A 23,877-nucleotide genomic window follows, 5' to 3' on the forward strand; every position below is an offset into this window, starting at 1 on the left:
TAAATTCAAAAAAAAGAAAAAAAATATATATATATATACTGAGTGTATATCTTGTGTCCGTCATTGTTCTAAGCATTCAGGATATGGTAGTGAATAAATAGACAAAAAGCTCTGCTTTCAAGGATTTTACATTTTAGTTAGATATATAAAGTGGATTTGTTTGTCTTGATGTTCTTTGAAAACATCTTTGTTATATACTATAACAAACTGCATAAAAGTTTCTAACTTTGAAGCAAGGAAGATATAAAAGAAACTATCTCTAAACTGGGATTTCTTCTTGGAAAAAAATGTAGTCTAGAATACTCCAATATTAGGACCATGCATATAAAATTTTTGAACTTAGAAACTGTAAGTCTTCGTGATTATTTCTGTATTTATAAGATGACATATTTCTGTATTTGTAAGATGACATAAAAGATGGCTACAAATAAATGACTTAGCAACAAATTTTACAATTTTGATTAGTTTATTCAAATCTAAGCAAAATAAGTCATTTAGCGCTCACATGCATCATCTAAGTTGTCAAAGTTTAATGAAAATTGAAATTGTTTGGAAAGGCTTGCATTTTAGATGATGTAATGTAAAACTGTAATTTGATGGAAATGCCAGCAATTATTGCACAAGGAAATCATTCTTCCTAATTGACAACATCTTCAAACTTACAGCCTGTAAAATTATCTTTTCTTTTTCTATTAATAGAGCATGTAGTCCATAAAATTCTGAGATATGATGAATTTCATTTTTTGAAGGTTTAATTTTTTTAAGAAAAGGTATTCAGTGAGAATGCACACATTTCAACATATTTCAATTTGTTTCAGTATGGGTCCTCTCCAAAAGCAGAGCTGGAGACAAAAGCTTATTAATAGACAGTCTATTTTAGGAAGTCACCTCAAAGAGGAGGAGTGGGAAACTGCAAAGAGAAGGAGAGAAAGAAAATTGAATCCTAGGATATCTTATTGAGCAGTATGATTATTGCAGTAAATAGTTGGCCTCAATCCCTCTAAGAAGCCTCATAGGATACATTTCAGATTTGTCCACTTGAGACACAGACTCAGGTGCACTTACCCACTAGTCCCCATCCAACACTTGGTCAGGGCTGCACCATTACATGTTTATTCCTACCACTTTCAGGTTTGGTAAGCATCAGAAGGGCTGACTGGATTCTCTTGGACATTTTATAATACATACTAGCACCAGAGAAATCTGGGAATAGAGAACGAAAAGTATGTGATTCATTTGAAATGAGACATTAGGTTATATCCACAATGAGTAGAGTAAAATGATGGGCCAAGAGAATGTGAGGTGGGGCACAAAACATGTACAATTCTCACCTCTCATTTTATGATGCTGTTGAAACTAATAAGGACACCCTCTTAGGTGGGAATTTAAAAAGTAAAAACAAATAAGTAAGAATTTATTATAAGAAAAAGTACTTTCCAAATTTGATATGAGAATTTAATAAATTATTTCCATCAGGATTGCAGTCTATATGGAAATTCAAATATGGGTAACACTATGAAAAGTTGTATTCTTCACAAAGCTCACACATGCTGAAGAGTATAAACATAAACCTATGTTTTTTAATATACAAAATTATCATTTCTAGTTTCTCTGATTATTTATATTTTATTTCCTCCTTTGTTTTGTAGGGATAAATTTCAATGTATTCTTGTTTGTAATCTTTGTTTTTTTAAATTGCAATTTTCAAAGGACTTCAAAAGCTGAAGGGTTTCTGGTAATCCAAATTTATAAACTGTTTCTGTTAAAGATGTTCAGCTTATTTTGAAAAAAACTAACCAAATTTTGGAAGAATCACTTACAAAATATGCAACACTATTGTAGGGCATTGATACTGGTTTACAAAGTAGTGAAATAAATTCAGGACATTTCTAAAAATGTGATTGATGCAGGGAAGCAAAAAGAAAAACAGGTACTGCTATGATTAGGTCTTTTTTTTCTTTCTTGCTTTTTGATTCAACATAGGCTTCACCACAAAAAAGAATTCAGTTGTTATTCCATGTAAAAAATATTTGCAAATTTTGACGATCAGATTTCTAATGTAATTCTTACACCATCACAGCATAAGTAAATAAAATTGTACGTGCACCATAACTAAGCCCAAGTACATTTCTGCTTCATAAATTTCTTAATCTGATAAGAACAGTTTGTGCCATGATGTTGTGCTCCAACAAAATTGGTATTCATATTGTTACCATCTAATCTTTTGTATAAAATGTGTATGTTATAATATTTAAAAGCTATGTTACCACTGCAAATTTCAAATACTTAAATATCTAGTCCTCAGATTCTTGTGATATGTGATATGAAAATATATACATAACCACAACTTTAGGCTATTCAGTAAAATAGCAGAATGATAAGACTACATAATTTATGAAATGGAGCTAAAGTATGCAAGGGCAAATTTATAGCCTTAAATTATTTCATCTGTGAACAAGGGGAAAAAAAGAAATTAAGGCTTTTAACCTTAAAAAAAGAAAAAAGAACAAATAAAATTAAGGAAAACAGGTGAAATAATAAGTGAAACAGAGCAGATAATAATTTAATAGAATTGAATAGAAAGCCCAGAAATAAACCAGAGTAGGTATACATGTGTGTGCATACACAGTATTACGGGAGTAGTTGATTCAACGGTCCTAAGTATAAAAGCACTGGGAAAAAAAAAAACACAAAGGAAAATATGCATAAATTTGATTGCATAAAAATTAAATATTGCTCTACTATCAAAAAATGATAAATAAGAAAGGTCAACTATGAAATAAATATTTCAAAAATGTCTATTTTAATATTTTAAAATTATAAAAATCTATTCAAAACCAAAATAAAAATCTTTAGTTCTCCAAAAGATAAATAAGCAAAGGATATGAGGAGTGAATTCACAAAACAAAAGAAAGCAAAATTATTAGAAGTTACAGTATTTAAGGCTGGAAGGATGCTCTGAACCTAGGACTTTCATCTATTGCTGTTGGGAGTGTAAATTTGTATAATCTATCTGGAAAGTAGCATAGGTGTATATTTCATCTTAAATTTGTTCATATTATTTTACATAGAAATTCCACTTTCAAGGATCTAAGCTGAGAAAAAAGGAGATACAAATATTTGTATATAAGGATGTTAATCATATTATTATTTACAAAAGAAAAATATTGGAAGCCACATCTACGTGCAACAACAAAGAATGCCTATGTCATCTAAGAAAATATTGGTATTTGTGGCAGTAGGATTGAATACCATTTGGTCATGCTATTTCTGTAGAACATTTCAAAGTAAAAATAGTTTTCATTTATTGAGCACCTACCATGCACAAGGCAATGCACTAAAGAGCTTTACAAGTGATTTCCACACTTTGATTGATTTCCATGCTTTTAACACTAACAACATTTACATGATCTCTAAAGAATTATTATGATTTACATTTGACAGAAGAGAAAATTGAAGTCTAGACAGATTTCCTGAAATGATTAAAGTCTTTTAGGCACTATATTGCAGAGCTCAGATTTGAATCCCAGTCTGACTCCAAAGGTCCACTTCCCACTTTCAGCTATTCTACAGCACTGCTTTCATAGCATGGGAAAAATCTCAAGATACTATGTACTAGTTCGTGTGTGTTGGGGGGTATGGAGGTGGGAGCTGGATTTAAAGGCTATATAAATTATGTGTGTTACCACCACAAAGTTTCTTGAACAGTTCCTGGTAGTCAGCACTGGAGTGTGGGAATGGACATGAAGTGTTGGGGGTGAAGTGGAATGCACTGTCTCTATACTTTCTTTTCTTACTAAGAATAATTTAAACTTCTGTAGACACTATGACTCCAGTTCTGTTTTTTTTTTTTTAACATTCATACCAATACTTGCCTGGGGGGAGGGGGGAACCACTGGAAATAATTTTATCAGTTATTTTAGTGATCTCAATACTTATTGCTGAGAAGTAGAATTATTGTTGATTTATTTTTCATACATTTCTATATTTTCAAATTATCTATTATAAGCATTTATTATTTTCTGATTGTAAAATGCTATAGTTGAAAAAAACTGACAATAAACATTAAAGCCATTTAAATGAGTTAGCTTACTGATAAACAGTGCAATGTTATGATAATGCTAGGCTACTCAGAAAGTGGATTTGGCCACAACCAACTTTTTAAACCTCTTCATCGCTCCTCCTCACATCCATGACTGGTGAAAAAGCAAATTAATACCACCTTTTTGGAAACAATTGACAGTATATACCTTTAAAGTCCCAAAATTATTTTAAAAGGCTTAAGCCCTTGCAAAACAAAGAATGTCACACACCATTCACTTCTACAAGGATCAAGTCATTAGCCACTGTAGTCACGGACCAGCAGTACACCCTGAAAGGAATTAAAGAGGAAGAACAGGATGAGGCACTCTGTGCTTTGGCAAAATAGGTCCTCTAGATAGTTAGATATCTCAGGAAGAATTTTAATGAAACCAAAATCTTGCATCTTCCCGTACATGAAAAAAAAAAAAAAGGCACTAAAATCATTAACTGAGATACTTGTTCCTCCTGGCTAGCGATAACCTTTTATTGAGATGTGTGCTTGACTGCATGTATTCCCTATCCAAAATCATACACACACACACAGACATACACACACACACTGGCTCCTCCCCCTACTTCTTCAGAGCAGTTCCTCAGAGCTGCTCTGGGCGTAAGTCCTCTATAATACTCAGAATAAAACTCAACTCACAGCTCTTAATATTGTAGGGTTGTGTTCTGTTTTGTTTTTTCAGTTCATACACCTTACTGCTACTTCTCAAAAATCTAAAATAAGAAAAACAGCATACAATAAGTTTATCACTGAAGCTTATTGTATAATAAAGTTGGTGAGATTAAATGAAGAATGGTTATAGTGAATTTATTCATCAGAAATCTACCTCATCATTCATAATATGATTATGAAACAAAACAGAAAAATACTCCTTAGGTAAAATAAAGGAGAATACAACATTGTACATATCTATGTTAGAATGACTACATAGAAATTTAATACTTCTAGGTATGGAGGAACGAATATGGAAAATGAAAAGTCTTCTTCATTGGGGTGGGAGGACTGAACTCATTTCTCATGAACAGACTTGGGATCGTTAGAAATATTGTATAGCTTTTTACTTCTACTTGACAAATACTGATATTCCCATTTTGTTCAGTATACCTGTTATCAAGAAGCATTTGCTTTTATTTCAAACACACCAAGTCTGGTAAACATACAAGTTGGAACTAGGGTTGTTTGCGTGTGCCCATTAATGTATCACTACACTTTTTAAGATGCTCTTGATAGAATCTTACCAGATGATCCAGGATTGGAGAATTCAGCATCGCAAAATGATTAAATGGAAGCTAACACGAAACAATAACAATTACCCCAGCGTCTTAGAGCAATAGCGACCACTTTAGCGCTGTAATTGAGCAACATTTCTCCTTGATATTCTAATTTTCAAGTGCTTTGTATTTTCAATGTGATTTGACCTCAATTACTTCGTTACCGAAACTGCTCCCGATGCCTACACTTCTTCAATGCTTCTGAGATCAGGCCAGTGGAGGCACAGAGGGAGATTCGTCCACCATCCCCCTCATCATTTATTAAGCAACCACGTTCCAGGAAGAGGATTCGGAAATACTGAACGACTCTACAATCACTCTCAGGCAGCTAAGGAGCAAACACATCGACCAAGCTCTTACGGGGAATTTCAGTCTCGAAAGGAAGCAGGATGACTGGCTACGGGGGCCGAGAGGGCGGGGCGGTCCGTTCGCTGTGCGAGATACCCGCAGCCAATGAGTGAGGAGATCCGGAGAGAGCGCATCAGTGCCCCGGATGCCTACATTTCCAGCCTTTAAGGTTTCTCTCCGGCAAATATCTTGGCTACATCTCCGACCCCGGCCCCCTACCCATCGTAGTCCCACCTAAAGGGGCCCCCGCCTGCGGCCGGCCGCCGCGCTTCCTCCGCCTCTTCCCATCGCCTGTGCGCCTGCGCGACCGGAAAATTCGCGAAGGTTCGTGAAGCGGAACTGGCCGTTTCCGGAAGCCGGCAGCCGCCCCAGTCTGCAGACGGGTGGTTGCGACAGGGGAGTTGTAAAGGCAGTGTCTGGCGGTTCTGGGCGTTTGACCCTGACCCGGAGCGGTGGGAAGAGAAAATGGCCCTGCTGTGCTACAACCGAGGCTGCGGCCAGCGCTTCGATCCCGAGACCAATTCCGATGGTAAGAAAAGCGCGCCGCCGGCCCTCCCTCCCTTCCACCTCCTCCCGTGGACGCCCTTGGGCCGGAGGGCATTCCGGGTCTCCGCGCAAGCCGGCACCGCGCTGCCCCCCGCCCCGGGCCTCCCCTCCCGCCTGACCGCCCAAGGGCGCGGGACCGCTCTGGGGGCGCCCAGGCAACGACGTCTGAACCCCTCCCGCTGCAGCTTCCGGACCCACGGACCCACGGACCCACGGCCCCTCGGGCGCACGTGTTTGCCTAAGTCGTCCGCTCACTGTCTAATTGGCCTGGAATTTAGAGCATGTTTATCCTCGCCCCCCCCCACCCACAGCGTCTCTTAAAGGAATCAAAAGTTAACCAGCTCTGGGCTCGCTTTGCGGTTGATTTGCTGGGTCCGTGTGTCAGAGGCAGACCGACATTGCCTGGAAGGCCTTATCCTAGCGTTAACCCGGGCGGGTTATCCTAGCGTTTAAGTTCGGCCTCTTTCTATTAGTATAGAAGTGTATTTGTCTGAAAGCCTGCTGTCGATTTATTCATTCGATCCACTCACTTGTTTTAACCTTACTCTTTAAAACGTTCTTGGTTAAGAAAATTATTTTGTATTTTTACGCTGTTAAGTTTTGATACATCCGCCCAAATGGGAGATACATTCCTCATCCTTTACTTTGTAGCCATGTTTGTTGGGTATTTTTGCAGTGGTCTTTCCATTTAGTACCATGCGGTCTATAGGATACAGTGATTGAATGTCCTCTATGGCACCCAGGTGTAGAGTTAAGGATGTAAGGTGAAAGTTAGTGATTAGACTAGGTGAAGAATAGAACCTGACCAGTGGATTTGAATTTTGATAGGTGAATGGGATAAAGAAGTGAGTTGAATCCTTGAAAGTTGTAAGCATTGTAACACTTTCTCAATTCGACTAGCATTTATTGTATGTTTTCTATATGCCAGACATTGGTCTATCACTTTATTATGTTATTTCATTTAACCTTGACAGCAACTCTGTGAAGTGTGTAGTGTTATACGCATTTAATAGAGAAGCACAGTTCAGCATGGTAGCAACATGGTTCTTCATTGTGTACAAGATTAAAATAGATACTTAAAAAATCTTTTTCACCTCTTGAGATGTCTCAGTGTTTATCTTGGTGCACAGGTGAATTGGGGACATAATTTAAAATGATAAGATCTTTGGTAGGATTCTGAGGAAAAAGATAAGTTTAATCGTTTTTATGATATTAATATGAAGTTCAGGTAGAAAATTGTGAGACTTAAGTGGCTGAAAACATCGAGGAATGAGGGGTTTCAAAGCCCTTAACTGTTGGTAGCCTGCGTAAAAAGTAAATTGCTTTAGTGTCTGTACACATTTTACTTTAATATTGAAGGGAAGACTGATGCTTTGTTGAATGGGACAATATGTTTATTTATAGGGTGTTATGTACCAGCCTAATTTTAAGGGGAGGTACAGCCAATTTTTTGGAAGTCAGCTTTGTGTGTGTGAAATGGTACAGTGCCCAGGAAAGAGATGGGGGAAGCCAGAAAAATCAGAGGAGTAGACAGTCTCAAGCATTGAGCGTCAACCGTATTAAATTCAGCAGAGTTCCATTAAGGTTGCTTAAAGTTTATCCGCTTTAGCAAAATTGGGGTTATATTAGAGACTTAGAATAAATACTCCAAGTAACTGGTTGATGGAAAATGGGGCTAGGGAGTAAGGACAAGAGCTAATAGAAAACTGTGGACTTGATTAGGAGAAAGTTTTATAGGATGGGAGAGGTTTGACCTTGTGTATTGACTAAAATAAGAAGACTCCTTTCTAAGATGATAGGACATTTTCATTTGAAACAAAAGTTAAATGAGTGTTTTAAAGAGACATGGTAACTTGCGTATGTTAAAAACAGCTATTCTGGAAGAAACACTTCTTCACAAACAATATTTTGTTCAATCCACACGTGTGAGGAAACTGAAACAGCTGCAAGAGGCAGAGGCAGAATTTGAGCCAGTGTCGGACTCAGTGTTAAAAGCCCTTGGCTCTTAATCGCTACTGTGTTGTAGCTTCTTGCCCATAATATTACTTTGGGCAAAACTGGCAAACCTGATTTAAAAAGAAAAGAAACACTAAAGATGAAAATGTCCATCTGCTTGTTATTTAGCAGTGATTTTCAAATTTTGTTTATACTAGTTGTATGGTTAAGACCTGACTCACTCCTGCTGCCATTCTGCCAGAACTGTCCATTATTATGATCATGCCTCTTACTGTGTCAGACATGTGTTTTATGCCTCTGACTGTATGTAAATTTGATATTTGAAAATATTCTACCTGTTCTCTACTTTGATTCCCCTCTCAACTTCATATTCCTCTGCATATTCATTTTTACTTTGAATCTCCTTTTTCAGCCCTCAGCCCCACTACTACCCTTAATTAATAGCATCTTCCTAAACTGGGCTTACTTACTGTACCATGAAAATACCTGACACTTTAATTGCTTCATTAGCTAGAATGGTCTCTAGGTAGTAACGAAGGAAAACATACTGACTTAATACAGTGATAGGGAGAAAAGTACCAGAAATTAATCATTTTGCGACACCAGGAATCAGAGGTTGTAGACAATTGAGAGCTAAACAGACGTGAAAGTCTGAGCAAAGTAGCCTTATAAGAAAATTGCACAGGTCTGGAGCTGACCTGCTTTTTCTGAGCTCATGGTGCTATCTAGCTAGGGAATGTGTGTCTATTATCTGTTGTTTTGTTTTTTTAAATGTAATTCTATATATTGCAGACTATAATAAGTCCATTTTCATAAGAGTTAAGTAAAACTTGGTGGTATAATGGGGAAGGGGTAGGGAAATAATAGACTAACAATCATTGACAAGCCTGAAAATAGATTGTAGAATTTAAACTTCTTTTTAATGAGGTTTATATCTAGGAATTGACACCTGTGTAGGAAAATTAAATTAGCAATTAGATATTGTATCGGTTTTTTAAAATTTGAACCTTTTCTTCCAAAATATCTTTTTAGGTAATCCCTTGGGCAACCTTTATGGATCGATGCACATAAGAACATTTAAATTTGGTAGTATTTTTGTAAAAACCGAATATGATGGTCAAAATTTAGAGCTTGAAGTTCGGGTACTAAAAAATTTTACAACGAAGATTAGAGGAATACAAAATATAATTTGTTATACTTGAACTATTTGTGTTTTTATTTATAGCTTTCTTACGCAAATGAGAATTTTAACCTTTACTATTTTAATACAATGTTATATTAAGCACTGTGTGTCATGCATCAAATTCGAGCATTACTGAATTTTTAAGGAAAAGAAGAGTATTACCTGCATATGGAAAAAGGATTATATGTTAACACTGAAGGAAATGATGATTTTTCTTCATTATAAAGTTTTTTTTTTTCTTTTGTTTTTGACCAGACGCTTGCACATACCACCCAGGCGTTCCAGTCTTTCATGATGCATTAAAGGTAGGAACTTGATACATTTCAGTCTTTTCACATTTGTATAGTAAACTCAGAGGTATAATACTAAATCTTGAATTTCTCATTTTTTTTTTCCTCAGCTTGTGACTCTCTGCTTTCTTAATGACCATTTTGGGGTGCTTTGAGCAAGTGCTCCACTAAAGGCAAAGAGGACAGTAGATGGTGATCTTAAGGGCTTTTCCAGTTATAAAATCGTTACTTTTATCCCAGTTCTCACTTTCAGTGCCCCTCATTTCTTCACTTTGAGGGGAAATGAAAGCAATTGTAGAAGCCATAACACTTCTTAATCTTTCAATATATCAGGCAGGTGCTGTTTAATAAGAGCAGCTCTGAATTTTAGGGAACATTATTATAAATACTAAACAGTGCCACTCTTGGGACAGACATGAAAGTTTAGAGTAATACTGTACAGAAAAGAGATGCCACCTGTTTTCCTTGATGTTCTGTAGATTTAGAGAAATAATAGAATATTGTTTGATCAGGTTTTTTTGTGTTGGGTTTATTGATCTTTTAAAATTGATGATAATGTGGTACATTTTCCCTTGTGTATCTCAAAAGAAACTGTTGCAGTGTGGCTGCCATGGTTTTAGGTATTCTTAGGAACATAAACAGTCCTATGTGTTTTTATATTATCGATGCCCTTAGAATTTCTAATTTTACCTTTCAGGGAGTAGTTGGACCTTACTGGTTTTTAACTGTTAGCTACATATAAACAATGGTACAAGCAGATAGCAAGTTTATGTTAATATGGTTAGTTCTGAGTGAGAAAAACAGAACAAACGTTCAGTAGGGCAAATTATGATCTGACTCTTCCTTACATCTTTTTAGCCTCTTTACAAGCTTTTATGGGGATGGAAACTGTGGCTCTGTGGGAATACTTATTTTTGCTGGGGGTGAGGGGATTTTATCTTTCCTAAATTGCCATTTATTCTGTGTTTGCTTTTCTTGTTTTACTTTGTTTTCCTGTGATGTTTTCCTCCTGTCTCCTAACCATGGGCATACTTCACTTCTCAGATTTGGCTTCCTGTTTTCTCTCATTCAGCTCATTCATTCTTGTCCTTAATTTATTCTTGTCACCTCTATGCCAGTGACTTATACAACATATTTTCATTTATCTGTGTCATTGGCAAGCACAGACGAGTTCTGAAGTGACCCCTTATTCCAAAAATAGCCTGCCTTTCAAGTTTGCTGCTGCTAGTAATGATATCACTAACTTTCTAGTCATTTAGTCCGTTGCTCCTCTTTTTACTACCCAACTGTTAATTACACTGATTAATTAAACTTACTGATTTTACTTTGAAGTGTTTTTGTTTCTCTACTCCGATTCTACTGTTTATTATTGTCTCTATAAACATATGAAGACTTAGATTTTCCAAGCCTACTGAATTCCACAGCCCTGTAGATTTCAGGCAAAATACATAAATCAGTATGGTGTCTACTGTTGTCAGTTTTCTATTTAATCAAGTGAGAAGTTAAACATTGCATTAACAGAAAAAAAAAACATTTTAATATTTAAATTAGAAAAGGCATATTCAGGGAAAAGAGCAGTCCTTAAGAAAAGACAGTTTGCAACCTTATGCTTACATACTTTAATTACCTTTTCACATTTTACTGAGGACTACCATAGATCTCAGATCGGCAGTTGGGAACAATCTATGTCATGTATGTATCCCAATATTCCCAGAATACCTAATTCTTCATATAGAATTGAGACAGTAAAACTTTTTTCATATAGAATAACTTTACTGGTGACAATATTACCTATATTAGTTAAACCTTATATTTAATTTTGTAATAATTAGTAATTTTTGATCTATATTTCAGTTCAGAGTAAAAGAAAATTAAATTTCAGAATAAAGGAAAATATGAATTGTAGAATATTTAACATTTTCCTTTTAAAAAACTTCAAGGGCATATTGTGAAAAAAGTCACTACCAAATTCTTCATGCATACATTGAGAAAAACAGTGAGGCCCAGGTGGATATGTGCAAAGCTGACTCTTAGTCCGAATTTGAGACATCCCAAGCTTTGAGACTGCTGCATTTTTATTTCCTTATTCTTTGTACTACATTGGAATTATAGGTGATAACTTAAAACCATTTATTGTTTAGCTGCTTGATACTTCGTTGAGAAATCTCATACGGCATTACAGTTTCTGTATTTGTATGCTTCTAGCTGAAAAGATCATTTAACCTTGAAAGATCTAACAGTGCTTAAGCTACTACATGAATTAATGTTTTTCTGAAAATAGAATGCTTATTGTTGAGGAACAACTATGCTGAGTTTGTTTAGAAACTGAATTATTATAACTATTATCTCTCGCTTAATGGATTTTTAAAGTAAAGCACTTCACTTACTCCCTAGATCCTTTAAAATAGTTTTTAGAAATTATAGATTGCTTTTCTTCTAAAAATCAAGTACTATTCTTGAAAACGAGCAATTTCTGTTTCCATATTTCAAGGTGCTTCCTTTCATGATGGGTCACAGCACAAATCACTTTTAATATTGGTTAATTCACTTTTTAAGTCAAAAACTGATCATTTCACTTGATTAGGTGAATTATTTATAACACTTAAAAACTATAAAACTATGTTGTGTATACAGGTTACTTCGGGATTCAAGGAGATAAATCCAAATAGTGTTTTAGTGGGTTGTGGTTCTCATACAAATAGGGTTTTCATTTTTTTTTCCCTCTTATGTTTCTTAGGGTTGGTCTTGCTGTAAGAGAAGAACAACTGATTTTTCTGATTTTTTAAGCATTGCAGTAAGTATTAATGGGTTTCTTTTCCCCTAGATTATCTCCCAAAAAGTACATATTATGGGGAGCTCCAGAGTTGAGGAGTCTGATTTTGGACATCTATTGACTAGTCCCTGTTAACTCACAGATAGTACCTTTCTTTTACTCACCTCCCTTCTATGGCATTTAAAATAAGGAATTTATCTGTTTTTGAGATTAAAGTTTCAAGATATTAATTAACCACTTGTCAGTTTAGAGTTTTTTGTTTGTTTGTTTGTTTCTTTTTGCGGTACGCGGGCCTCTCACTGTTGTGGCCTCTCCCGTTGCGGAGCGCAGGCTCAGCGGCCACGGCTCACGGGCCCAGCTGCTCCACGCCACGTGGGATCCTCCCGGACCGGGGCACGAACCCACGTCCCGTGCATCGGCAGGCAGACCCCCAACCACTGTGCCACCAGGGAAGCCCTAGGTTTATTTTTGATAGCAACCTTTTTTTTTTTTATTTCTAGTGTACTTTGTTCCTTTATATACATCAAAATTACAGCCTAGAATTTTTTCTTACAGCTTATTATTTTTCCTCTAGCTTTTTATTTATTTATTTTTATTGAAGTATAGTTGATTTACAATGTTGTGTTAGTTTCAGATGTACAGCAGTGACTCAGTTATATATATACCTATTCTTTTTCAGATTCTTTTCCATTATAGGTTATTACAAGATATTATAGTTCTCTGTGCTATACAGTAGGTTCTTGTTGTTTGATGTTAGTAGTCTTAAAAGACCATCAAAAAGAAGGAACGCAACAATCTAAAGCATTTTCAGTTAGGAACAGTAAATTTTTATCATATCTAAGATACCATAGAGATGCATTGTTATTTTGTGTACCCTTAAGAAAGAAATCTAAAGTTGTTAATTAAATGACGTACGATTTACCTTATGATTTCAGGGATGTTAAAATGTATGTATAACTCAATGGAATATAGAAAAGGTAGCTAGCATTTATTGAATGTTTACCACCTGCCAGATATGGGAAGTATTCTATTGTTTTATTTAATCCTCTCAAAAAAGATCTGAATGCCATTGCCTCCATTTTACTGATGAGGAAACTGACTTTAGAAAGCCATAATTCAAAAAGACACATGTACCCCAGTGTTCCTTGCAGCACTATGTACAATAGCCAGGACATGGAAGCAACCTAAATGTCCATCAACAGAGGAATGGATAAAGAAGATGTGGTACATATATACAATGGAATATTACTCAGCCATAAAAAGGAACAAAATTGGGTCATTTGTAGAGACATGGATAGACTTAGAGACTGTCATACAGAGTGAAGTAAGAAAAACAAATATCATATATTAATGCATATATGTGGAATCTCAAAAAATTGGTATAGATGATTTTATTTACAAAGCAGAAATAGACACACAGACATAGAGAACAAACGAATGGTTACCAAGGGGGAAAGAGGGGGGATGGGATGAATTGGGAGATTGGGATTGACATATATACACTATTGATACTATGTATAAAATAGATAACTAATGAGAACATGTATATCACAGGGAACTCTATTCAGTGCTCTGTGGTGACCTAAATGAGAAGGAAATCCAAAAAAGAGGGATTATATGTCTATGTATAGCTGACTTTGCTGTACAGTGTAAACTAATACAGTATTGTAAAGCAACTATACTCCAATTAAAAAATTAGTAATTAAAAATAATTTTTAAAATAATAAAGTCATAAAGTTTTTGGAGCCATGTATGTCTCTCTCTATATATGAACTCTTGGAATTTGAGATCTGTTGAAATCAACTACCCTTGTTTTTAATAGAAGTAAAACATTTAAACTTAATTTCTCTGTAAAATGTTTATGCCTTATTCTTTGTGATTTAGAAAGAAATAAAGTTTTAACTGGTGGTTTCAAAAAAAAAAAAAGATTAACTAACTTGCTCGAGGTTATATAGGCAGGTAGTAGGAGAACTGAGACTCAAATTGGGGCCCTTTTGTATAAATAACTTGTAGAATTCTCTGTGTGAGATCTCCAGAATTTGTTTTCTGTAAACAAGTTTATGCTGCACCTTTATAGAATAAGTATAGTAGATATTTATTAAGTGTAATTTAAAGGCCTGGGTTTTGTTGTTGTTGTTGTTGTTGTTGTTTGGCGGTACGCGGGCCTCTCACTGCTGTAGCCTCTTCCGTTGCGGAGCACAGGCTCCGGACGCGCAGGCCCAGTAGCCATGGCTCACGGACCCAGCTGCTCCGCGGCATGTGGGATCTTCCCAGACCGGGGCACGAACCCGTGTCCCCTGCATCGGCAGGCGGACTCTCAACCACTGCGCCACCAGGGAAGCCCTAAAGTCCTGTTTTTAATGCATTATTCGCATGTAAGAACTCATTTACAAATATATTAAGTTTAGAGTTCTATTTTTAGTTTCTTAAAATAAGTCAATGTGTTAAAAGTGGAGAAAACGTGCCCTTGAATTTATTAATAAAGAATTGAACAATAGTATTTCTGTCATGGCATGTGAAGTAGATGATAGGCTAACTCTCAGTGAATGAATACCTCTCACCAACAGGGCTGTACGAAAGGAAGGCATAATAGTGAGAAGCCACCCGAGCCAGTCAAACCTGAAGTCAAGACTACTGAGAAGAAAGAACTATCTGAATTGAAACCCAAATTTCAGGAGCATATCATTCAAGCCCCTAAACCAATAGAAGCAATAAAAAGGCCAAGGTATACTTTATACAGTTGTATACTTTTGTCGCACTTGAATAATAGCATTTGTTCCTGGTATTTCCTCTTCTGATTTTGCGTAATATCATTTGCAGCTACTGTGTAGTTCACCCACTTTTGAACCATTTGGTTTTCTCTTAGATAATGCCTTTCACTTCTATTCCCTTGAGGGCATATACACGGTAGGACTGCAGTACAGATTTGTTCACTGTGTACTCAGTTATGCTAAGGGCGGGGGAGCCACACATCTTTCTTGTGCCTTGGTGTGTATCTTTTTCACGGTGGCATAGTGGAGTTCTGTAAAAGAATCGGCCTTGTCAGGGAATCAGTTTGAGTTGAAAAAGAACTTAGAGGCTTTCCTTTCCAATCTACCACTGTTTCTTAAATAATTTCTAGAACATTCTTGATAGAAAAATATTTAATTTCCTTTCAAATAATTCTATTGAAGAAGAATTTACTTCTATTTTAAAGCAATTCATTTTAATGTTACTAACTCAGTATTTAACTTTTCCTTGTATTGAGTCAAATTCTGTTTCTTTCATTTGTCCATATTTTGCCACTTAGAACAAGCCTAGTCACTCATCTTTTAACAGTTTGCCTAAAAACTGTTAGTCTCATTACTGATCAATTTTTAATGTATTCAATTTACATGGCATATTTGTTAAAGTACTTTTAAAATAGCTTTTGGTCATTTTGCAGTAGAATTACACAGGTACTTCATACTCACCTCCTGATCCACTAGAGACTATTTTACAATCCCACACATGCATGTTGGGTACACCAGGTCGTCTTCATATTGCACTTGAGTATTGAATTGTTTTAGAACCAAAATACAGGACTTAAAAAAACAGATGGTTTTTGGCCTCAAACATGGCCTTTGTTGATATTTTTATTCACACTGTGGACTCATGATTTTCCCAGCTTTTGCTTTATTGATCTTATGTAAATAAATTTATAGCATCTTGAATTATACCCGACCAAGATAAGAACCCAAAGAGACTTTCTCATGTTTATTTTGTCTTTTAAACCAAACTACTTAGGATGATTTTATTCTATATCCAGCTTATTCATACCATGAGAAATTTTATCAAATGCCTTACAGGCTGATTTGCCAATGGGGAAAAAAAATGTCAGAAAAAGCCAAGAATTTTGGCATGGCTCATTATTAAATATTATAGTGGAGTCTACTATAATTGACAGGATGAGTTAATTTTTTTTAAAATTATGGGCTACTAATTTCACTTAAGAGAAAGTGAGAGAAATTAAATATTTTATTGTAAATTCATTAGATAGTATTGTAGAGACAGAGGATATAGGTTTTTGTGTACTTTGTTAGTGCCTCCTATATCAGTAGGTTTTTCATTAAGGATGTAGAATGAATAACCTAGGATTTTCAGTTTTATTGTTACATTTATTAATATTCTTAATACATATTGAGTGCCTTAACCAGATTGTACATATAACACTAAACCATTGTGAAATGTTAGGGGACATTGTTGTTACTGTTTTTTTAACCCTACTAAAACTGCCTTGTGATATAACCGTATCTGAATTTATAGATGCATATACTAGTGTCCACATAAAGTGAACTATCTCTACCAGTAGGGATATGGATTCACTTAGTACCTGTTTATTGCCTATTACATGCTCAGTGTTTTGCTTAGGCATGGAATGTAAAGGTACTTCGCAGTCCCTTCCTTGGAGTTGCTCATCTTAACAAATTTGTATTCTTACTCTTTACTTCCTTCCCATTAGCCCTACTGATTAATAATTTAATGTGTTGACAATAGCATGATTATTTGATATTTAATATCAGAACTTTTTCTGCTAAGACTTAGAAATGTAGCTGTATTAATAGCAGTTATCGTAAAATACTTTTTAAAGAGAAAACCTTGATTGACAAGGCATTTGGTGTATTGTAAGTAGAGCCTTAAGTATATTTTTAGTACAAAGAAATATTTTGGTACATCAGTAATGGTAATAAAGTTTCCAAATTCTCCAGCCCGGATGAACCAATGACAAATTTGGAATTAAAAATATCTGCCTCCCTAAAACAAGCACTTGATAAACTTAAACTATCATCGGGGAATGAAGAAAATAAGAAAGGTAAGATTTTGTTTTGTATTTTGTAATTTTTTCTGTTCAATTAACCAATTATCTAAAAGAGATAGGAGCAGTGTAGTTTACTGTATGTAAATGCGAAAAAGTAGTACATTGTAGCATATTTGTAGAGACGTGGATGGACCTAGAGACTGTCATACAGAGTGAAGTAAGTCAGAAAGAGAGAAACAAATATCGTATATTAACGCATATATTTGGAATCTAGAAAAATGGTACAGATGAACCTATTTGCAGGGTGGGAATAGAGACGCAGACGTAGGGAATGGACGTGTAGACTCAGGCGGAGATGGGGGATGAATTGGGAGATTGAGATTGACATATGTCCACTGCCATGTATACACGCTATACAGCATGTCCACTCCCTGCTGTATAGCGTCGGGAGTCAGCTTGGTGCTCTGTGGTGACCTAGATAGATAGGATTGAGGGGGGCGGGAGGGAGGTCCAAGAGGGAGGGGATATATGTATACATACAGCTGGTTCTCTTCATTGTACAACGGAAACTAACACAATATTGTAAAGCAATTATACCCCAATTAAAAAAAAAAGGAGTACGTTGTAGTAAAGAACTTATTTTTGATTTTTGTTTACTGAATGCTGGTAAAACCACAAAATGAATATGTGGATTATTCCATTTTGTCTTTAATAAAAATGAGAACCTGTTAATTAAAAATTTTTTCTTCTATTACTCATTACTTTTTAACAGTGAGTTAAAATTTTTTGATAGTTGTAAATGTTTCATTGTGCGTGATATAAAATATATTCAGTATTCTCTGACCTACACCTGGTATCTGGGTAAAAAACCCTTTCATGATTTCTCTTTTACGTAAGGTTAAGTTATTGGATATAGTCTTGCATTGTAGAATAGAAATGTGTCATGTCATATATCAGTTTAGGGATATAGGCAAGACTTACTCACGGTAGTTGGTTTCTTATTAGCTTTTAAGTGTATTACATGAAAGGTCACACAGAAAACTTAGTTATCTAAAATCATTTTAAAAATCAGGTTTTTTTATATTTAGATTATTTTATTAAATACTTGTGTTATGGAATAGTTTACTTTTTAAGAATAGCACTACAGTCAACTTCTATTTTAATGTTTCTATTTTGGTTTTTTTCTTTGTTGTAGAAGAAGACAGTGATGAAATTAAGATTGGAACCTCATGTAAAAATGGAGGGTGTTCAAAGGTATATACTGTAAAATTTGTTTGTGTCATGGAAGTAAATTTTTACTTTTGAGAAAAGAGAGTAATTGACTTAATTAGACAAACATTTGGGTGTCTTTTATGTGTTGGGCACTATTCCATGGACCAGGGCTATTAACATGGATAAGAGACTGTCTCTAAGGAGCACCGTGTCTAATAGATCATGGGAATAAATAGTTCTAATTCAGTCAGCATTTACTGAACACTTACTATGTGCCAGACATTGTTTTAGGGGCTGGGAATATAGTATTAAATAAAGCAAAATGTCTGTTCTTATGGAGCTGATATTCTAATTTTGGGGGAAGGATAACAAGTTTTTAAATGCTGTGAATTTAGGTAGACTTGAAGAAAATTAAGCAGACAAGGAGATAGAGTAAAAATATTTAAGTGCACTTGTCAGGGAAGTCCATTCTGATATGGTGACACTAAATCAGAATTCTGAAGAATGTAGCAGATGAGTTATGTAAACCGTGGAGTAGATGTGGGAGTAGTATGTGTAGAGGCATTAGAACTTGGCTACTCGAGAAATCATGAGAAAGGTCAGTGGGGGCTTGATAAGCGTGCGAAAGTAGGGAGTATGAGAGGCAGGCAAGATTATGGAGGTCCGTCCTTATAAGCTACAGTGAGGGGTTTGGGCTTTATTCTAAGTGTAATAGGAAGCCATTGTCTGTTTAAGGAGGGGCTTTGAAAAAGATGTCTTTGGCTGATAAGTGGCAAATTTAATGGGGCAGGAGTGGAATCGGGAAGGAAAACCAGCTAGGGTGCTACTCTGGAGACCAGGCATTAGGATATGTTTTTGAGAAATGGTTAAATGTAGGATGTATTCAGGCATCTCAGTGAGGCTTCTTTCTGCCTACTCAATATAATATTACACACCCTCCAACATTCCATACTCTCCTTTTTTCTCCACAGCACTTACCACCTTATTACACACTACTTGTTTTACATATTTATTTTGCTTATGCTCTATCCCATCAAACTTTCCCTTCCCTTCCCCTTTTGAACTAAGGTTTAAAAGGAAAGAATGTTACTTGTTTTCTCTTTGCTGTGTCTTGAGTGCTTAGAACAATGCCTGGCACATGACAAACACGTGTGGAATGGATGATATTTGGAAGTATTAGCAGGACTTGCTAATAAACTGGAAGTGAAGCATCTAGGTCAGCGGTTCCCAACCTTTTTGGCACCCGGGACTGGTTTCGTGGAAGACAGTTTTTCCACGGACCGGAGTGGAGGCAGGGGGGATGGTTCAAGCAGTAACATGAGCGATGGGGAGCGGCACATGAAGCTCCGCTCACTTCCTGCTGTGCGGCCCGGTTCCTAACAGGCCGCAGGCTGCTACCAGTCCGAGTCCTGGGGATTGGGGACCCCTGATCTAGGTGATTTGTGCACCATTAACTGAGAAGGAGAAAATGGAGTTAGGGTTGGGGGCAGGTTTGCAGTCTTCCTTCATGTTAAATTTGACGTCACCTTGCTCATTTAGAGATGGAAATATGAATGCATTCACATGTGTATAAGGTAGAAGTAGTAGATAAAAGAGAATGATTAATTCTTGGGGTGAGGGAGATATCGTGCAAGTGGTAGGGTAATGGAGGAAGATCAGAGCAAAGGTATCCTAGATGAACTTTGAGAAGTGAATGGCAGTTCTATAAATGGACAAAAAGGGAAAGGATATCCCAAGCAGAGGTGATAGCAGTAATATACAGAAAACAAAAAATAGTCAATAACAATGGTACAAAATTTGCTGATGTAAAGTTGAGATTAAAAGAGATAAGTAGGGTCTAGATCCTGAAAGGCTTTTATACTGCTCAAAACCTTACTTTAGGTCATGCTGGCCATTGAAGAAATTTTTTTTTAAGTTTTTTCATTGAAATATAACATTAAATATATATAAATATGTTAATTCTATATAAGCATAAGGGATTTTCACAAAGCAGAGCCTTCCTTATGCTTCCTCTCATTCATTATTTCCTCTCCCAAAGGTAACCACTTTTTTCTATCAACATAGATTAGTTTTGCCTACTTCTGAACTTACTGTAAATAGAATCATGGAACAGGTACTCGTGTCTGTCCTCCTTTGCTTAATAAAATGTTGGTTATCTTGGTTTCATGTAGCTGTAATTTGTTCATTTTCATTGCTTTAAAACATGCCATTGTTTGAATGTACCAATCAATTTATCCTTTCTACTGTCCTATAAAGTTTTTTGATTAATGTTACTGTGAACATTTTTGTGCATGACTTTTAGGATACATGTACACATTTCTTTTAAGTATATGACTAGAAATGGTGTTGCTGATTCAGAGTGTGTGTATGTGTGTGTGTATGTGTGTGTGTGTGTGTGTGTGTGTGTGTGTGTGTGTGTGTATGTATGTTTAGCTTTAACATACTCGCAGATAGTTTTACAAAGTGGTTGTATTTACGCTCTTACCAGCAATATATTAGGCTGGTTCCTTTTGTTCTACACCTTGGTAACACTTTGTAATATCAGTCTTTTATATTTTAGCCATTCTGGTGGATGTGGAATGTTCCCATTGTGGTTTTTTTGTTTTTTGTTTTTGCGGTACGCGGGCCTCTCACTGTTGTGGCCTCTCCCATTGCGGAGCACAGGCTCTGGACGCGCAGGCCCAGCGGCCATGGCTCACGGACCCAGCCGCTCCGCGGCATGTGGGATCTTCCCGGACTGGGGCACGAACCCGTGTCCCCTGCATCGGCAGGCGGACTCTCAACCACTGCGCCACCAGGGAAGCCACCCATTGTGGTTTTAGTTTGCACTTTCCTGATAATGATGTTGACTGCCTTTTTGTATGTTTATGGCCATTTGGATATCCTGTTTTGTGACATGTCCAAAATCTTTTTTATCTGTTTTTCTATTAAATTGACATTTTCTTAATGATTTTAGGAATTCTTTATATGTTTTAGCTACAGGTCCTTTGTCCGAGAGGCTATATACCTTTTCACTGTCCTAATGGCTTTAATGGCTTTTGATAAACAGAGTCTCTTCAATTTTAATGAAATTCAACTTGTTCATCTTTTCGTTTATGACTAGGGCTTTCTATATCCTATTTAAGATATCTGTTTATTTTAGGGCCATGAGTATTTTCTCATATATAGAGGCACATTTAAATGTGCAAACGAGCTGGAACTGATTATTGTATATGGTGTGAGGTAGATGTAATTAAAGGACTTTAAACAAGAGAGTGATACGTGTTTTAATTAGGTAGTAGAGTCCAGAAATTGAAGGCAGAGAAATTAATTAGAATCTTTTAGCATAGTTTCATTGCCTAAAATCTGCTAGTGATCATGAGGAAGTTTAGCAAATTAAACTGATAGATATTTTTAAGTCAGATTGACAGGATTTTGTGATAGACTACATGTGGGTAGAGGGTAAAGAGAAACTGAAGAGAACTTACAGAATTTTTGCTTTGAGAGACTGAGTGGATATGGTGCCATCAAATAAGATGGGAAGAAGAGTAGGAGGTTTGGGGGGCAGTAGTGGTGTAAGTTCAGAATCTAACATACTGAGTTTTGTGTGCCTATGGAATATCTTCAGGAGGTACACACACCCCGTAATTTGAATTTACAAAAAGTAAATGTACAGAATTCTATTTTCTCTAACTGTAGGGTGGTTGCTGTAAATACCAAAATAGACAGAAAATATACTATTGGCTGCATCTATGTTTTATTAACATAACTTTTTGTGAATTCATCTGTAGAGCCTTCATCTACAGCAGCAATGGGGCCCGGATCTTCCAGACAAACCCTGGATATATATATAGGTCTGCAGCTCATTTTACGCTTCGTAGGAAAAAGAAATCATCATCTGGGACTTCCAGAATTGCTTATTAGATTTTCCATTTTAATTCATAATGTTCACACAGAGTTTACTATGCACATAAATCATCCTATAACTGTATTTCTGATGAGAGTACTAATCTCTTGGTTTCAATATTGTTCTGTAAATTTATAGAACATACCTGAATGTGTTTGGGTGTGTCCTCATATGCAAAAGTCTGAAAGTATCTGAATACATCCTTTTGCCTACTTTTATATTTGCCTTTTTCACAGGGAACTGAAACTTAAGCATATCTAAAAAGGAATCATTTTTCATTCCTTATTGGAATGGCCTGAGGTGAATTTATGAATGTTCTAGGTAATTGTTATCTCTTGGGCATTTTCATAGTTCATAGAGGTCACCAGTACTTGCAAATACATGTGAAATGTAACACTGAGATGTGAAACTAATTTTTTGTCTCTTTTTCTCTTTTAGACATACCAGGGTCCACAGAGTCTAGAAGAAGTCTGTGTATATCATTCTGGAGTACCTATTTTCCATGAAGGGTAACTTATACCAGGCTAATTAAAACTTTATGGTAGATGTTAGAAATGTTAATATGCCTTCAAACATTAAATGCCATGCAGCAATATTAGGTATTTTACTTACATTGTCATATAATTTTTACAATAACCTAGAAATGTGGGTTTTGTCTTCTTTTTACACATGGGAAAACTGAAACAAAATTATAGTGAAGTGGCCGTTGTGATTCAAACCTCATGTTTTTTCTGTATTCCCTTCTATTACAGTGTGATACTTTCTGTTTGAGCTGAACAGGTGTTTTTTGGTTGTTTTTTTTTTTCTTTGAAGGACTGTGCTGTGCATTGTAGGACATTTGGAATTTTGGGCCCTGGGACACTAAGACATCAACACTGTGGCATCTGAGAAAACCCATACTTTCCCACAGCTCTCAGTTGAGAGCCTCTCAGTATATTATGCTGTAGTTTATAGAAACGCAGTACTGTATTAAAATCTTCCACTCTGTTTCCATATTCTTCAGGACTCAAACCCAAAGTTTTACTGTAATTTTTGTCTTCCAGTGTTAGATTTTTCTCAAGTAAATAATAGTGGATTTCACCTACTTTGGGCTTGACCATCATAGGTTGTGTAAACAGTTATTTTTAGGTTGTTTGCACGTTCTCACTTTGCTGGTTTATTAAAATACGAACGTATTCTATCTTTGGTCATACCACTTCATGGTAGCTTCATGAGGAAACTGGAGTGTAAACTATCAGTGAAAAGCTGATTTTGGATTTTGTGATGGTTTTAAGCATCTTCACTCAGGAACTCCAAAACTGCTATACTAAATGGCATTCTGGTTTTAACTTTAGTCTTCTGGTAGTTTTTTAAGGTTTTTTGGGGGGGGAAGGGCGGGGGGTGTTGTTTTGTTTTTTTGTTTTTTGTTTTTAACTTTTGTGTAGTTGCTTTGTAATATTGTGCCAGTTTCTACTGTACAGCAAAGTGAATCAGCCGTACGTATACATATATCCTCTCTTTTTTGGATTTCCTTCCTGTTTAGGTCACCACAGAGCATTGAGT

The 23,877-nt window shown here is 36.0% G+C and overlaps 1 protein-coding gene and 1 long non-coding RNA gene across 7 annotated transcripts in view; one reads left to right on the plus strand and one right to left on the minus strand.

The window, feature by feature from the left end:
* Window positions 1–470: 470 nt before the first annotated feature.
* LOC141279331 (uncharacterized) lies at window positions 471–5,977 on the minus strand. 2 transcript variants are annotated; one of them, XR_012333375.1, is made up of 4 exons: window positions 4,733–5,977; window positions 4,314–4,372; window positions 1,066–1,203; window positions 471–910 (listed from the first exon to the last, which is right to left on the minus strand). It is a non-coding gene; the product is annotated as an uncharacterized lncRNA (long non-coding RNA). The 2 variants fall into 2 exon arrangements; XR_012333374.1 differs by having other exon boundaries at window positions 4,314–5,767.
* A 5-nt stretch (window positions 5,978–5,982) lies between these two features.
* Window positions 5,983–23,877, plus strand: part of CHORDC1 (cysteine and histidine rich domain containing 1) — a 42,944-nt gene continuing 25,049 nt past the window's right edge. For 4 of the 5 annotated variants that reach the window (XR_012333372.1, XR_004527848.2, XR_012333373.1 and 1 more), the window contains exons 1-7: window positions 5,983–6,241; window positions 9,653–9,702; window positions 12,425–12,481; window positions 15,028–15,185; window positions 17,188–17,291; window positions 18,433–18,491; window positions 22,774–22,844. Coding sequence is in view for 2 of the 5 variants with exons in the window: in XM_004320355.4 (XP_004320403.1) it covers window positions 6,178–6,241; window positions 9,653–9,702; window positions 12,425–12,481; window positions 15,028–15,185; window positions 17,188–17,291; window positions 18,433–18,491; window positions 22,774–22,844 (563 nt within the window). In the remaining 3 variants the exon portion in view is untranslated. The remainder of the gene's footprint in view (window positions 6,242–9,652; window positions 9,703–12,424; window positions 12,482–15,027; window positions 15,186–17,187; window positions 17,292–18,432; window positions 18,492–22,773; window positions 22,845–23,877) is intronic. The other variant, XM_073808324.1, reaches the window with a different exon arrangement.

This window comes from Tursiops truncatus, chromosome 8 (assembly GCF_011762595.2).
Source record: "Tursiops truncatus isolate mTurTru1 chromosome 8, mTurTru1.mat.Y, whole genome shotgun sequence".
Classification (NCBI taxonomy): Eukaryota; Metazoa; Chordata; class Mammalia; order Artiodactyla; family Delphinidae; genus Tursiops; species Tursiops truncatus.